This window comes from Falco cherrug, chromosome 8 (genome assembly GCF_023634085.1).
Source record: "Falco cherrug isolate bFalChe1 chromosome 8, bFalChe1.pri, whole genome shotgun sequence".
Classification (NCBI taxonomy): domain Eukaryota; kingdom Metazoa; phylum Chordata; class Aves; order Falconiformes; family Falconidae; genus Falco; species Falco cherrug.
Genome location: NC_073704.1, coordinates 8,220,020 through 8,235,340, shown reverse-complemented (window position 1 = coordinate 8,235,340; position 15,321 = coordinate 8,220,020). Strand labels below are relative to the sequence as shown.

At 42.9% G+C, this 15,321-nt stretch overlaps 1 protein-coding gene across 1 annotated transcript in view; it reads left to right on the top strand.

Annotated features, from left to right (window-relative positions):
• IQCA1 (IQ motif containing with AAA domain 1) overlaps positions 1 to 15,321 on the top strand; it is a 112,297-nt gene that overhangs the window by 45,217 nt on the left and 51,759 nt on the right. The window contains exon 7 of the mRNA XM_055719502.1: positions 9,306 to 9,390. Coding sequence (XP_055575477.1) covers positions 9,306 to 9,390 — 85 coding nt within the window. The remainder of the gene's footprint in view (positions 1 to 9,305; positions 9,391 to 15,321) is intronic.

The following is a 15,321-nucleotide window of genomic DNA, read 5'->3' as shown; positions in this document are numbered from 1 at the left end:
CAGATCCTTTGCAACATTCTTCAATATCCATCTCAGTTTTTTCCTGGTTTAACACTCTGTGTACACCTGATTGTGATTTATTCAAATAAGGCTGCACAAGCCAATTGGGACGAACATCGAAAAGTCAAGCACTGTGACTGCTTTCATATGCATGAAATTGCTTCAGATTTATCATTAAATAGTTCATTTAAACACTCACGCAAACCACAGAGAACCAGATCCCTTGAAGTGGACAAGCATGGCAGCAGCGAAAGGGAGCGCAGCATATTTGGTTGCCTTCTCTAAAACTTCAGAATATACTACGCACCATTTTCATCTTCCCATTCCCCACTCAAGTTTTTCTTCTGCATCACAAGTATTTTTCGAGGAAGCGCAGCCTTAGCTACAAGTAGTGCCGTTAGCACAGCACTACAATATAGGTCTTAAACGAAGTAGTGAGCCACTCTCCCAAGCAGTAATGTGGTGCCTGACAGATGCTGATTACACATTGTCCTTTACAAACGCGTAAATTCAAATCATGGGCAGGCAGCAGGTCAGCGGCACAGTGATCCATGAATGGGACAGCCATGATAGAGTGGTTGAAGAGGACAGTATGCACATACAGATCATCTTATTCCAGAGAGGATAAAAACGAGGCAAGTTAGAGTTGTGCCAGACTGGACTGTATTACTGCATCGATACCATAGACGTAAGGCAGGCTTGGAGATCTAGCTGCTGAAATGTGTCTAATGCCACCTTCAGTATGGCCTCAGATTTACCCATCTTCATCACACTGTGAAATGATGCAAGCTGTTACAAACCAGACAAAAGTGCCATCGTTTTACCACGCTTGCACCGGGTAGGCTGGGTTGCTTTACCCACCGACACAAAAGGCTATGTATTAGTCTTACGTGCTGTGCCGTATTTATTCCAGTATTTAAATAAGGGTAGATCAAAGCACAAAAACTTCTCTGTTCCTTTTCAGGCTCTTAGTCCCCAGTTTTCTAGACAGATATAAAGCGTGCATATGCTGCATAGCACGTGCAGGGAGTTTGACGTTCCCCAGGTGCACTGAATTTATTATGCATGCACACAACTATCCATCCAGCATACAAGCAATAGGTTCAGGGAGAGTCCAGTCATTTCAGAGCATTTTAAAATCAGCTAATACCACTAATACCCTTGAAATACTTCAAGTACCGTTCGGTCAGGTGGAGGCAGAAGAAACACAGCGTATGCAAAAACATTTCAGAACAAGGAGGAGGGCAAAGTCCTGAGAGAGCCAAGACAGAGCCTGGGTGCAAGTGGCTCTGTTCCTGGTGGGCGACCTGTCCAGGGCACCATTTCTCAACCTTTCCCAAAGCATTATCTTCAGGTTAATGTGATGAGCCATAGCAAAACAATTTAAAGCAGCCATGCCCAAGTTACAGCCTTCCTTCCCTTCCCTATAGTGATGCATTTTGTTTGCCTAACACCTTGACTTCTAAGGAGCAAAAGCAATTGCTCAAATTTCTCATAAACAAATCCCATAAGACAAAATGCTCTCTATATTCCATTTCACTCCAAATCCCAAAGAAACTTGTGATGTTGGAGGGCAAGTTATTTCTTTTGGCTGGCCTTGATACAAAAATCGCATGCTTTATTTTCCTCTTTACAGAATTCATATTGTGTTAATAAAGTACTGTTGATTCCCTCTGGCTGACTCTGCAGGAAAGCTATTCTCACAAAGCTCCTAGTCCGAGTTAAAGTAATCTTGCTTAAAACTGGCCATAATTGTTTCAGTCTCTTAAGTTTAATACTAAGCACAGGACATACTGCCAATTTGAGTCAGGATTTGGCATTCTGTGAAGGCGGGATAAGCTGACCAAAGGTAAGGAATTCAGTAAATGCAAGGGGAATTTGACCCGGTGTTTCTTTGAGCCAGCTTCTGTATTTTTGACCTCGCTTTAAAGAGAATGGAAAGATGTAAGAAAATCAAAACAGATGAGAGTTTAATGAGAGTTGTGTACTGCAGAGTCCTCATTACTCCATCAGCCAAATCCCCCAGCCTGGTGCTGGGCCCTGAGGGGGGTTCTTCCTCAGCAGGAAGGGTTGCTCGACCCACCCTCCTTCCAGCCGGCTCAGGGGGGATCGCATTCCTCAAAAGGCTGTAGACAGTCAACAGGAAGCTGACACTGGAAAGAAGCCTGGGGACAGTCTGGCTGTGGACGAGGGGGAGCAGCCCTTCACTTTTTGAGACAGCCCCTGGAGGAAGATAGCCTGCTTCCCGGCTCTGTAAACGTGAGATGATGAGCAAGTCCAAAAGAGAAGGACAGGCACTAAAAGAGGTGTAGACCTAGAAAACAAAACACGAGTGCGGTGTTGGCTGTCAGTATCTGTTCTGCAGCTTTCAGAGAGGCAAAACCATGGGGTTTCTGGTTCTGTCAGGCTCACTTCCAATAAGCAAGATTTTACCTCCATGCCAGTACGTGCAGTTGGTTTGATGGATTCCTCACTAACCAGCAGTTACTGGCAGCCCTGGCGAGGCCAGTGGCAGAAACCCTGCGGGCTAGAGGTGGCCGTGTGACACCACGAGGTGCCCTGCTCCTCGCTCTGAAACCATTCTCTCCTGGAGCAGGGAGGGGACATCCAGGTGTCCTTGGGCCCACCAGGAGATGCTCCCACTGTTACTGCAGAGTGCCTCACACCAGGCGTACCAGCACCTCTGCCCAAGATGTTCTGCACTGCAGAAATGGCACCAAAATCCCTTAAGTAACCTTACAGGAAGCTGCTTTCCAGTCCCTTCAGTCTTACTTCTCTTTCCATGCCATGGCGGGCAAATGTAATAGTCATCTTCTCTAGGTTGTCTAAGCTTCCAGTATGGGCTGGATGTTATTAGCTCTTGCAGAATAATTCAGTTATGTAGATCAGGATGTGATTTCTCCCAATCCCGAGTTAATTCAGACTTGAGCTCTGAGAAAAATATGTGGCAGTATTTTTTGCTGGTAGGGAGGGACATGCAAAAATCAAGAACACCAGAATGTTTTGTGAGTATTAATATTGCCAAATTTGTCTGATTTTTCTGATTTTTTTTTTTATTTAAGCTAATATTGTAACTGTAAATCTGTTTCTCCTTGCTGTTATTCGTGCCCATATTGCCTTCAATTTTCATTCAAAATCTTAGCAGTAATTTGCAGTGCTACCTTCCCATGACTCCAACTCATTTCAAGGAGAAAAACCTACTGCCATTTTAAACCAGGAATAATTTGTCAGAATTTTGAGGGCACCGATAGGTAGGTCAAAAAATCCTTTTCCCTCTTTCTTCCGTATGGTTTACAGGGGGTAAAGCAGGATAACCAGGAGTCCTGGCAGAGAAAACTCATCCCCAAGCCTGAAAGGGAACAGAGATTCCTTTTTCCCCCAGTACACTAATTATCTATTGCTATCCTTAAAGGACCAGGAGGATCCTTGAAAAGGTGAAATAACTTCATGACAAAGCAAAACAGACTATTTCACTGTAAGAGCTCAAGAATCTTAAGAACAACTGTACTAGGTCAGCCAAAGGTCTACCTTTCCTGGCCAATAACACTACATGTTATAAAACTATCAGAGAGAATTACCACATTCCACATTTAAGTCTGTCCCCTCCAACAACTGTTCCCAACTATAACCTGGCTTTGAAGCTGCCTTCTCCCATTTCAGATCTAAGGCAGGCATTGGGGACCCAAAAGACCATCAATTGTTTCTAATTACGATAGTTAACGTAAGAAAGAATATCACCTTTCCCCGCAAACCTTTCACACTCATTCCTCCATGGGCATGTTTCTTCTTGCACATTGTTGGCCTCAACATTTGATGTTAAATTTTTAAAGCCAAGTATTTATTCAGAACAATAAACTTTCCAATCCTCCAAACACATCTCCCTGCAAGTCACTCTGCTGAATTACTTCCACGCATAACAATCACACATACAAGCAAATGCTTGGAGGATCAGGACCTTAGATAAAGCATCAGTTGTAACATATCTCTGTCCAAACCCATTAAAAATGACAAGAGGCTTGTGGAAATTAATCTTGCTTTATAAGTAATTCTGTACTTGCATAGGTTATTTTTCCTGGAAGTGATTTTCAAAGAGCTGAAGAAAGGACAACACAAAAGGAAAGAAAATGCCACAGCAAAGACACCTAAAATAAACCAACACAGCTACGCAAGTAGATTGAGAGAACCCACATCAGGTGGGATTACAGAAATAGGCAAGAACTACAAAACGACGAGGGGTTCATTTCCTTAAAGGGTCCCCCCCCAGCCTTTTGGTTTTGTTCCTTTTCTGCATAGAACACTCTCCTTTCCCTCCACCCAGAGCACACAGCCATCAGTCACGCCTTTTCTTCTGCACACAGCCCACGTCCTTTCTTACCCTGAAAAGAGTTAAACGCTCTTTTGCCTCCAAAGAACAATTTTTTATTTTTCCTGACAAGGTCTTTTATGCAATTAGCTAGAGAAGCCATGGCCAAAAAGAAAGAATAACACATGTAAAATCATGCCAGAGAACAGAGTAGGTAGTAACTTGTTGAGTCTATTACCAGACAAAATGCTTAAATCAATGGTGTGTTCTCATAAATCACCAGCCATATTTAGCCTTAACTATAACCATCCCTGAGCAGTGTGGGACAGAGAGAAAACACAGAAGAAAAAAAAAAAAAAAATGGTGATGCTCCTGAAATGAGGAGGGGAGGAAGCAGCAGATGAAACAAGCACAGCACAGGGTCATCTCCCAGGCACGGGATGTATTTTGTAGGTCAGAATTGTGGTGCCACAGCATCCAGGGCTGAGCAGAGCCTGCCAGTCAGACTGACTCACACTGAGCCTGGCGGTGATTTGGAGATGTTAAAGAACCATTTGAACCTAGTTAAAACTTGGACATTTATGTGGGTTGGGTTGTGCTCTAAAACAAAATTGAGCCCAGAAGAGCCAGAACTCTCTGTTACACGATCAGAGACAAAAGGGTTTGCATTGCAGACCAGAAGAGATCATTCTTTTTCAATTACAGTTGACAGATCTAAGTTATTGTAGGAGGAATAGGTCTGGAAAGGGGGAGAGCAGTAACAGTGAACCAGAGGACAGAAAGTAACTCAAGAAAGAGCACAAAAATCTCATGGGATCCTTTTCTGTTTTAGCTGGGAGTGGGAGATGATCTCTTTTCACTCCTCCATCTTTGTTCATCCCTTCACTTTTCCGGCTGAGCTGGTCGGATGCAGATTTAGGGCTCCCATTCATTCCAATTAGATGGCTTTCTGTGAAGCTATTTACCAAAGCCAGGCTATGCTCCCGTTGACAGGATTTCACTGCTTTCCAGAAAAGTAATGGATTTCTCACATCGCACAGTTTCTAAAGGTCCCTTCTTCCGCAGTGTCCTCCGCAGCACAGAGACGTTTGGTAGTTCTGTTAAAGCGGTGGCTCCGACCCAAGGAGACATTCTGCCTGCTGTGAACCCTGGCACCCATCAGCTTGATTTGTAGCAGTGTGAGCAGAGCTCCCAAACACAAGTTTCTGTTCGATGGCCTGTGAATACACAACAGGGAGCAGGTCACCCAACAGGAACCATCCTCAGCTCCTTGCCCGCAGACTGGGAAGCAGCAGACTTCGGGGTCCTTAGTCTGTAAAGGCTTCCCCCAGGCTACTGTTGAGTTTTGCCTCACAAGGTGGAGGCTTCTTCCTAGCCCTACCCTTCCATCTCACCTCACTTGCTTCTGTGCAGCCACCAAGCCCAGCCCTACCAAGCAGCCATATGTTTTACAAATTTAATTCATTCTTCTAGGCAAAGTTTCATTAGAACTGCATCCTACATATGAAATCCAGTAGAATTTACTTCTGCTTTTGCTTTCAGTCCTTAACACGTTGTCAGCACTCCTGCTGAAGCAGTTGTGTTGAAAATAAGAGATGCTTCTTCCAATTCTGGCATTTGCACGTTTTTATGAGATGCTGGAATAAGTAAAATTGTATTTTTTTTTTTCCCCTTGCAAACGTTGAGGCAATAATAAGCAACAGATTCATTGAGGTTTGACTTGCCTCGGAACCAGGTGTTTCAGACATGTACCATGTCTCTCAAATATATTACACACTCCAGTACTGTTCTTATCAAGAGCTTGGGCTTTTTACATTCTCCTCTCCCCATCAACATGCAACAAGACTTTCAGACTTTCCTGGCCACCAGTTTAGTTTTTACGCAGTGCTCCCTTTTCAGTGACATACAGAGAAAGCATCAGGGTGTGTGAACTTTGTAGGGAATCTGTCAGCTAGATACAGCACCTGACACTCAAAGAAAATGTCAAGGCACTGTGAGTATCAAAAATAGGTGCAGATTAGAGGAAATACAGACTGAGTAGGGTTTTTTTTTCTACTCGGCCAATAGAGCAATCTAAATAACAAACACTGGTCTGAAATTCACACTCTGTGATCTCCAGTGAGACAAAGCCTTACAGTGACTGCAGTTGCAACCCAGCTTTTGGAGTCAGTGAGCAATGCAGGGGCAGGTATAACGCTCTGCTACTCCCCAGTTCAGTTTTCAGGCTAGTTGCTGACTATGGGAACCTCTGCAGCTCCACCTTCTGTAAATCTTGATTTACAGCGTAGTTGTGCCCTAGGTGGAACCAAGAAGGATTTCTACCATCAACCTCTCCTCTGCGCTTCCAGGAAAACAGAATGCAATGCTAGGCTCGAGCTAGGAGCAAGCTTTTACATCATCTGGATTAATCTTTCAGTAGTATTGCCTTAGAACTGGCTCTAATCATTAATACTTCATTGTATCTAGGAAGTTTCAAAAGGGGAGGGCAGTTCAAAATTATTTGAACAATTATCACTGTAGAGCAAGCTCAAAATCATTCTACACGTTTGGGAGATCCTCCTAATTCAAGAGCCGTTCAACGTGGGACATGCCTGGTGGGGCTCTCCAGCCGTAGATGACATGCAGCTTATCTGATGGAACAGAGATATAGGAATATCCTTGGCTGTTCGTGGAGTGCATGCTGGCTGCTCATTTTGCCCTGGTGTTTTGTCGTTATCAGCAACTGTAAAACACACTTACATGAAACAGCTTAGGTCCAGTTGAATTCAAATTAGCATCTTAGGACAAATGCGTAAGACAAGCCATTGTGATGGTTCTGAGTAGAACGCTGCCAAAAAGTGCATGGAGAATAAAAATTGAGATTCATTACATTTAAAATGGACTTTTGACCAGAAAGATCAACGACTGCATTTTTCTGGGCAGATTTACAGGCCAAATGAATCCCTGGTTTAACCTCTGAACTCAGAGGGTTTCATAAAGAGAGGAATTTGGCCAGAAGGGTCATGCATGTGCATGCTTTCCAGGCATTACAAGTGCAGTTGTAGTCATTTAAACCTAGATGAGAAAGAGGAAAACCCACAAGAGGTCAGATATGGAAATGAGACTCAAGAATACTGCTCCCTGTCCAGTGGACAGCAATTGATATGCTAAACAGCAGTACACAGGAGAGGATGAAGTCCAGAAAGAAAACACAGATGTCCCTGAAGAATTAGCATGACCAAAATGTACGGTAGCTGTCTGCTCCCAGGGTCACTGATGACCATGGGAACTTCCATTCTGCATTGCCCTCAACTGAAAACCCGGTCCTTGGGCAGCTGACTGGTTGATAAATGTCTGACACACTTCTTCCACTCACGTGAAAAGACTGGCATTGCCTTCTCCTCAGCTCAAGTTATTTTTCAACATAAGCGCTTGCTGTAGCTGCTACAAAAGGATGAGATAAACCATGTCATCCCAAACAGCTGCACCAGCTGTGGACAGAAGAAACACGCAGAAAATACTACCTACAAACTGGAACCCCCTTCCAAATTTCAGAATTTGATAGAATTCCTACAGCACTCAGAAACACACGCATCATACGTAGCCAAAGGGTAAATATTTCTGTCTCCAAGAACTGTAAATGATTTAAAAGTATATAAAAAAAAAAGCTAATACAAATACCAAATGTAACACTCATAAATATTGAAAGCTGGCACTGATAGCACATTCAGTGGCCAGCAGACTCCAAACTGATTCCTCACCCACAGTACATATTGCCTTTCCTCCCTCCCAGCTGGCATTTGGAAAGTAGCAACAGCCTTAATATCAGATATTGAGAAATTTGTTACTGTAAGCCAGACTTGCAGCAGCACTTAAAACAAGACTGCATTTAACATGAAATTGAGCTATTTTCTGGCTGTTTGTAAAAAATGAAACATGATCTAACATTAAACAAACTAGATTATGCAGGTTTTTGAGGCCAAAAATTCCATTCTTACCAGATTTTTCTTAAAAAATACACTAACAATGACACCCCTTTGTTTGCACAGGCTGGTCTCCGGGAATGCAATGACTAAAGTTTTGCATCTGTTTGCATATAGAACTAGTAATTGTTGAACATGCAAATCAGAGCTTACAATCACAGATGAATGTGTGTTTATTCTTTTGTAATTGGTATTACGTTAGTACTAGAGCTAGGGATCCAAACCCTACACGTGGTACTATAGAAACAAAACAGATGCTCTGTTCCAAGGATCTCAGGTTAAAATTGAATCTGCTTAACAGTGGACTAGGAAGGTCCCTTATGGTACCAGTTGTTTTTGAAAAAATGAAAGCAATTTTTATGAATCACATTGACTTTTCTGAGCTCTTTTCTTCTCAAGGGAAATCTCATTTAGAGGAAACGTTACCATTCTGTTTGAAAGTAACACAAGAATCTTTCTGAAGTGTCAGAATTTTCTTTGGAACAGAAAATCTTCCTGATATTAACAAACAGAAAATCTTCCTGGTACAATCCAAAAAGCTACAAAAGTGAAAGCAGTTAAAGAGTCTTATCAATAGAAATGACCTTTGAACTGTAATTATTATTTCCATCTTTTAGTCTCTTTCTGAAAGGTCTGGAAGCGCTCTGTGTTAGGCATGGCATCCATGCAACCTTACCACAAAGTCACTTATTGGCCCCGCACTAGCTTCCATCACCACCTCATTGTGCAAGTACACTGGAAATTTTTGAGGGTGGAGATCCTCACATGGAAATACAATTGGGAATTTGTAGATATGAAGTGATGTATGGTCCTACGAGATTCCCTAAGAACCTTCAGTGTTTGATGGGTCATGATACAAGAGACATGAGTTGGTAACTTTTAATGAATTTACCAGACAGAAAGCCACTATCACAAGAAGCAATTCAGATGGTTTTGAGTAGAGATGAGGGAGGGTGTGCTTCCCCACCACCTAACACCTTTGTCAGCAAGATGAAAAATTACAGATTTTAATTCCTTTTCAACTTCTGTTTCTCACACAGGCATATCATAGGCAAGTTTCCTGACTATCCTACTGAAGAAGCAGGAGGTTCAATGGCTATTCTTTCTCAAAAAACTCCAGAGCAGGTACCATCACTGTTTTTAATGAAAAAGGCTAACAGGATTGGGGAAGGAATTGCCACAAAATGTGTCTGTTTATTCAAGTAGCAATGTTCGGTAACAATGGCCTCTAGCACTCCAGAAACCCTGTAGTTAAAAAGCTTTTTGCTGCAAGAATTGTTTTCTTCCAGGGTAAACCACAGAAGTCACATACCAAAATCTGTTCCATTTCAGGATGTGCGGCCACTTAGTCATGGGAGAAGGTGCTCAGTTTATGCAAGTTACGGACAGATAAGTGTCTGAGGGAGCTAAGAGGAAAGGGCTCAGCTACTAAGAGTTGCTTTCCTGTGGCAAAATCCACATAGACCCGTGCTAGTAGAAATACATATGAAACAGCTTAAAGAGCCTTGATTTAAAATAGACCTCCACAGCTACCCCAGAGGCTGAAACTGGTTCCAGTGTTTGCATTCAGTATCAGCACAGTCTAGTAAGAAGTAGCTCAGTTTAAGCAGAGAAGAGCTTTTTATGCAGGCAGGCTTGAGCCTTGGTTTAGCGCCAAGGATCATTAAAGCAGGGTTGAACATTCAAGTGAAGGAAGCGTCTTAGTTTATCTTGCATATCCTTGTAATAAACTCAGTTGTTTTTCCTGATAAAGTCCCTCTTCTGACCGCTTTGGTTAATAGAAGTGGCCGATAATCTCTTCCTCTGATCATCTGGGTGTCACACAGAGAATTAAGACTAGCTGAGGCAATGAAGGCAGGGGTTGGCACGCCGAGCCATTTCCACCCACCACCGTGGCTGGAGCAGGATGAGGAGCCTGTGGAGGCAGATGATAAACAGGAAGCCCTGCACACAGGAGCAGGATTTGGCCCCTGCGTGAACCAGGCGTGACGGCTACTAGCGGGCTAGGAAAACTAAATGGTCAAAACCTGACCACTGTGGTCCTTAAAGCTCCCCTGCTGAGACAGGCTGTTGTGTTCATCAGCTGCCTGCAAGTGATGGACTAACACAGGTATGATAAAACAGTATTTTGGATTCAGTCTTTCCTGGAATCACGGGGAAAAGACATACTAGCAGTCTCTGTGTGGTTTGAGGGAATGTAAATACAGACTAGCCCAGCATAAAAGCCCAGTACTTTAACCATTAGTTACTTGGCTTACCAAAACGGGCAAGAAAACTGCTAGAAAACAGCTCTCTGTGCCTCACTAAAACTGAGCTCAGGGCGTGCTCCTGGTTTTAGCCAAGTTCAAAGTATGCTAAGGTCACCCCTGCTGGCCTCTGTATCTAAGCCACTCTGTTGTTCAGCCCCAGAGAGAGTGAAGGAGACCTGCCGGTTAAGTTTTCAGCTGCTAAAGTAGAAACACATGCTAGAGTCAGGAAGGCTTTGTTGCCTGCTCTGGGCAGCAGGGGAGGCACCCAGCAAACAGGGCTTACTGCTGGAGGAGGCTTTGGGGAACATTATGCTAATTAGACCTGCTACCAACAAGGATAAACACAGCTCAGAGAGAAGACATTACAAGAAATCACACTGAGCAAGACTGGATATGGCAGTAAATTCTGCAGAAATACATTCTTCCTATCCTACTCCCAGTTTTGAATTCCCACCTTCAGCTGTTTTGCTGTCTTTCCTGGGCATCTGCTTTCTCTTTGCACAAAAAAAATATATAAAGGAAACCAGAAGTCTAGAGAGATTGTTTTACTGCCTGTTTTTCCTGCATTTTTTTTTTTTTAAATATCTGGAAGAAAAAACCCTGCATCTATTTTCCCAACAAATTTTCACTGGCAATTACCTGATTTTCAAAGATTTTGGGGCCCGTTTTATCTCCCTTTTTTAGCCAGCACAACCAAGAACAGAACATGCAATCACATAACCTTCACAGATATCCAGAATGCAGTTGGCAAAAGGAAGTTCAGTACAATTGTGATTTTACCTGAATGTCAGACAAGTAAAACGTTTTTTGTTCAACTGAGTCAGCTGCATATTAAAAATCCCTAAGGCAACTGGTTTTGTTCCACACTGGTCTACTGGGCAACATAGTAAATGAAATCCTGGCCCCATTGAAGTTAATTGGCGTTTTGTCCTTGACTTCAGGGGAGACAAGATTTCACCTTTTGTATATATTAGCTTCTGTGAATGGGTTGGTTACTCCCAAGTTAAACTCCATGAAAAGTCAAGACCGAACTGTATTTAAAAAGTGAGCATTTTATAAGACTTGGGTAAAGACACTTTGGGGAAAATAAAATACAAATTAATCACTTCACGAACCATTGCTGCATTATTATACATTCTATATTTCTTTATCCTTTGACAACTCTGACCTTACTTGACTTTGTAATGTAGCTGGCCCTCTGCACAAACTGCTTCCATGACATTTTACAAATACCTTTCAAACAGGTATGCCAAAGAGATCCCAATGCAAAGCACTTGGTTCTTTAGTCAGAAAAATATGTACTGTCTCTGGACTAAAATGAAGTTTTTCTCTACTTCACATACTCTTCAAGAGAAATTTAAGGTTCTGAGACATCAGTGTAGTCTCCCTGCATCTGTTCCAGATGTCTACCCCTAATGGGTTTTTACGTTTTGCTCCTAAGATAATCATCAGATGTGACAATTTTTAGCTTTGCCCTTACCCTGCTGCCAACAAAATTATGATCTCTTCTTGTAGTTCATTAAGTCTTATCACCATGAAAATAAGCCAAAAGTGTTGCCATATAGCAGGCACATTCCCCAACTCCCCCTCATCTCCAATATTAAATTACTGGGGGGGGGGGGGGAGGGAGACAAAAAAAAGATGCTTCCTTAGATTCTGGTTGTACATTAAATTGCTGCATGGAGGACAAACTCATTTCCACATTACTATAATTGCAGCATCTGATTCAGCAGCATCTGGAGAAGGGGTGAGAAAAACTGTGTGTTAGCTGCTGCACGAACTTGTACTCCTGATCCTTGCTTGGCACACTGGGGAGTGCTATGCTGTTCATTAGTACTCGTTATTACCAATGGTTAAAGATCCCCGCGAATCCCAGTAATCAGTTTGATTGGTAATGGCAGTGCAAGAGATCCCCAGTAGTTGGTTAATATTTAATTAGTAACCCTGACTATTTCCCAGGTGGGGACAGTGAAATGGTGTTATGCAGTCAAGTACTGCAATAGTCACACACCCACCCCAAATACATCATCTTACTCATTTTTACCAAATTCACGTATCACAAGTAGCTTTAAAGCATCAGAGAAGAACTCAAGAGACTCTGTGAAGTTACACTTTTTTGTACCCAGCATTTTGCAAGCATGCTTTTATCCTGACAGTAAATACACCAAGCATACTTTTCAGTACCAGAAGCAGATACCTGCCGTTACGCCCGCCTTTATTCCCTCTGTTCCACACTATCCTGGATGCTCCTTTCAGAGGTGGCTGGGGTTTTGCAAGTGCTAAACACACGGTGCCATCAGCTGGGGCTGGGCACCTCACAGGCTTAAAATATTCTGATTATTTCAAGTTGACCATGCAGGAGGACAGAAATGGTACTCAGTCTCTGTTAAGGTGCGCAACAGGCAGAGGCATTCACCTCCAGACAACAATTCACTGCAACAAAGCCATTCAGCAAGTAGGATCCTAGTCCAGCAGCTCTCCGCTACCCATGATCATGATCTCTGTTGGCTGAAGTCAGTAGTCTATAGATCAGACTGCTTAAAGCCAGGCAGTATCAACAACCCCTTTTCACCTCTACCATGCACCTTACCTTAAACAAAAACCAAAAAAAAAAAACCCCAAAACCCACAACAAACAAACCAACCAACCTACACCAAGCAAAGCTAACAGATTTTTCGTAAGCACATTAAATGGAGACAAACGTTTTGAAGTGTTTGCCAGAAAATAAATGGAAGAGACAGGGAGTTTAACTGGTGAGTTAAACTGCATTTGGGCAACATCTGCCAGATAGAAAAAAACCCCAACCCTAGAGCGCATATCAGTCATGGACTGAAATGCATGACAGTCTCTTGAAGCCAACCGTAACATTTTGCAAGATCCCATAAAGCTATGAAATCCCTCCCAACGTTTTGAATTCATTCCTGCGAGAAACAAATCACTGGGGTTGTTTTTAACAGCTTAAGCCTTGCTTGCAGGTGCACACCCAAAAGTAAACAAGGCTCAGAAATGCCTTGCCAGGAGAATGCTACATTATTAAAAGCTGCACAAATGGATTTGCCTGGAAGACGGAACAAGATAGTCCCAGGCCTATCATGATGAAAATTGCATCTCCCCCAACTGTCAGAAAAATAATACCACCTTACAGGAATAATCAGCCTGTAGGAAAAGTTGCAATTAAACATCCTCAAGCTAAGGGGGCAGGATACGGGGAAGCACATTTGCAGCCCGCTGTGTGTTATGTACAAATGATGCAAACGGGCAGCCTGATGTTCGGCACGCTACTGTGGGGATGGCATCTCTTCCCACCTCACACAGCCCCATTTTCTTGATGAAAAAGCGTTTATTTTCTTAGATTTCAGAATAGCTTCTTCCTGCACAGTTAATACTCAAAGAGAGCAAATTTTCTTTCCAGGAATGCTAGACTGTGTGCGTATAAACCCTGTTCAAAGTGGTTTTAGAACCAGGGTGCGAGGTGGCTCTCACCTGCCGCAGCTGGAGATCCATAATTCCCAAACTCACTCTACCCCTGCTTTTCATTTACGTCCACAGCACTAAAAGGGAAGAAGTTCAAGTAAGGTCTTCTTTCAAGGGATGAGGGAAGGGCTTATTCTTGAGGAAGAACATTTACCTCAAATGTCAGCTTACCCGAGCCAATACTAAGCTTTCTGTGGCTGAGGACAGCAGAACGCGAGCCCTACTGGCAGGTGAAGATTTTCATATACCTGGCTCATATAAACCAACATCAGGCATTCCCATTCGTAGGCTGCACTCTGTTTTAGAGCCCTTCCCTTTCCCCAAAAAAAGGGGGATTTGCACTGCAAGAGTTTGGAAACACTTGAATGGATTTATAAATAGAAAAGACAGTTTGACTTCTATGGGATATCAGTTTAAAGGAAAATATCTTTTCAGCCTCAGAAGAAAATATTACTGGAGAAAAAGTCATCACTAGCACAACAGGAGTCCTACAACAAGGCTGGAAAGAAAAATGCGACTAAAATTCATCTGCTCTTAGTGAAGCACATTTCTTCCTCAATATTAAGAGTTTTCTAAGTGCTTTCAGCATCATTTCAAAAAGAGGCAACCTAGCAAAGAAAAGGGCAGTCTGAAATAATTTAGGAAGATGTCTGCTTTTATTTCCACCATGAAGTTTTCTTCAGGGCAAAAATCCCTCTATTATAATGTGGGTGAATGCTCAGTATCTCAAACTAACATTTGCTTGCCCTTCCCTTTCTTTCCTACTCTTTTGTCAGATTCTTCAGGCATCCCCCTGTAGCTGGAGGGAAAATAGCTCTGTATAAAAGAGTACAAGCCATTCGAGGTTAGGTACACAACCATTTCACCCCAGCTCCCACTTCTCTGCAATTATGGAGCTGTTCAGAGCAGAGGTGAAAGCAGAGCTGGAGGAGCTGCACCGAAGGAGCGTAGAGGTAAAGGTGTATCGGCCACGGAAAAGGAAAAAAAATATTTGCTCTGTCATTTTCTTTTGGGAAGCAGAGAGGCACTTCAGAAAAGTCAGACTCCACGTGACGACGGCATTGCCAGCTGCATGGCTTTGTAGCATTTCGCCAGAATTATTTGGCATCTCAGACTACATAAACAGTACCAAGGCATGTAGGACAGAGACTGTACCAGCGCTATTTGGATGCACACAGCCTCTGCCCGCAGTCACTGTACGTGCTGCTGGAGGTGGCTCCCTGTGTTCCTGCACATTTCATGCAGCGCTAACTGCAAGCACCGTTTTTCTGTTCCCTGTATGAGGGAAGTTAGTTCAAGACTTTGCACCATAGCTTGTACTGCATTTCCGAAA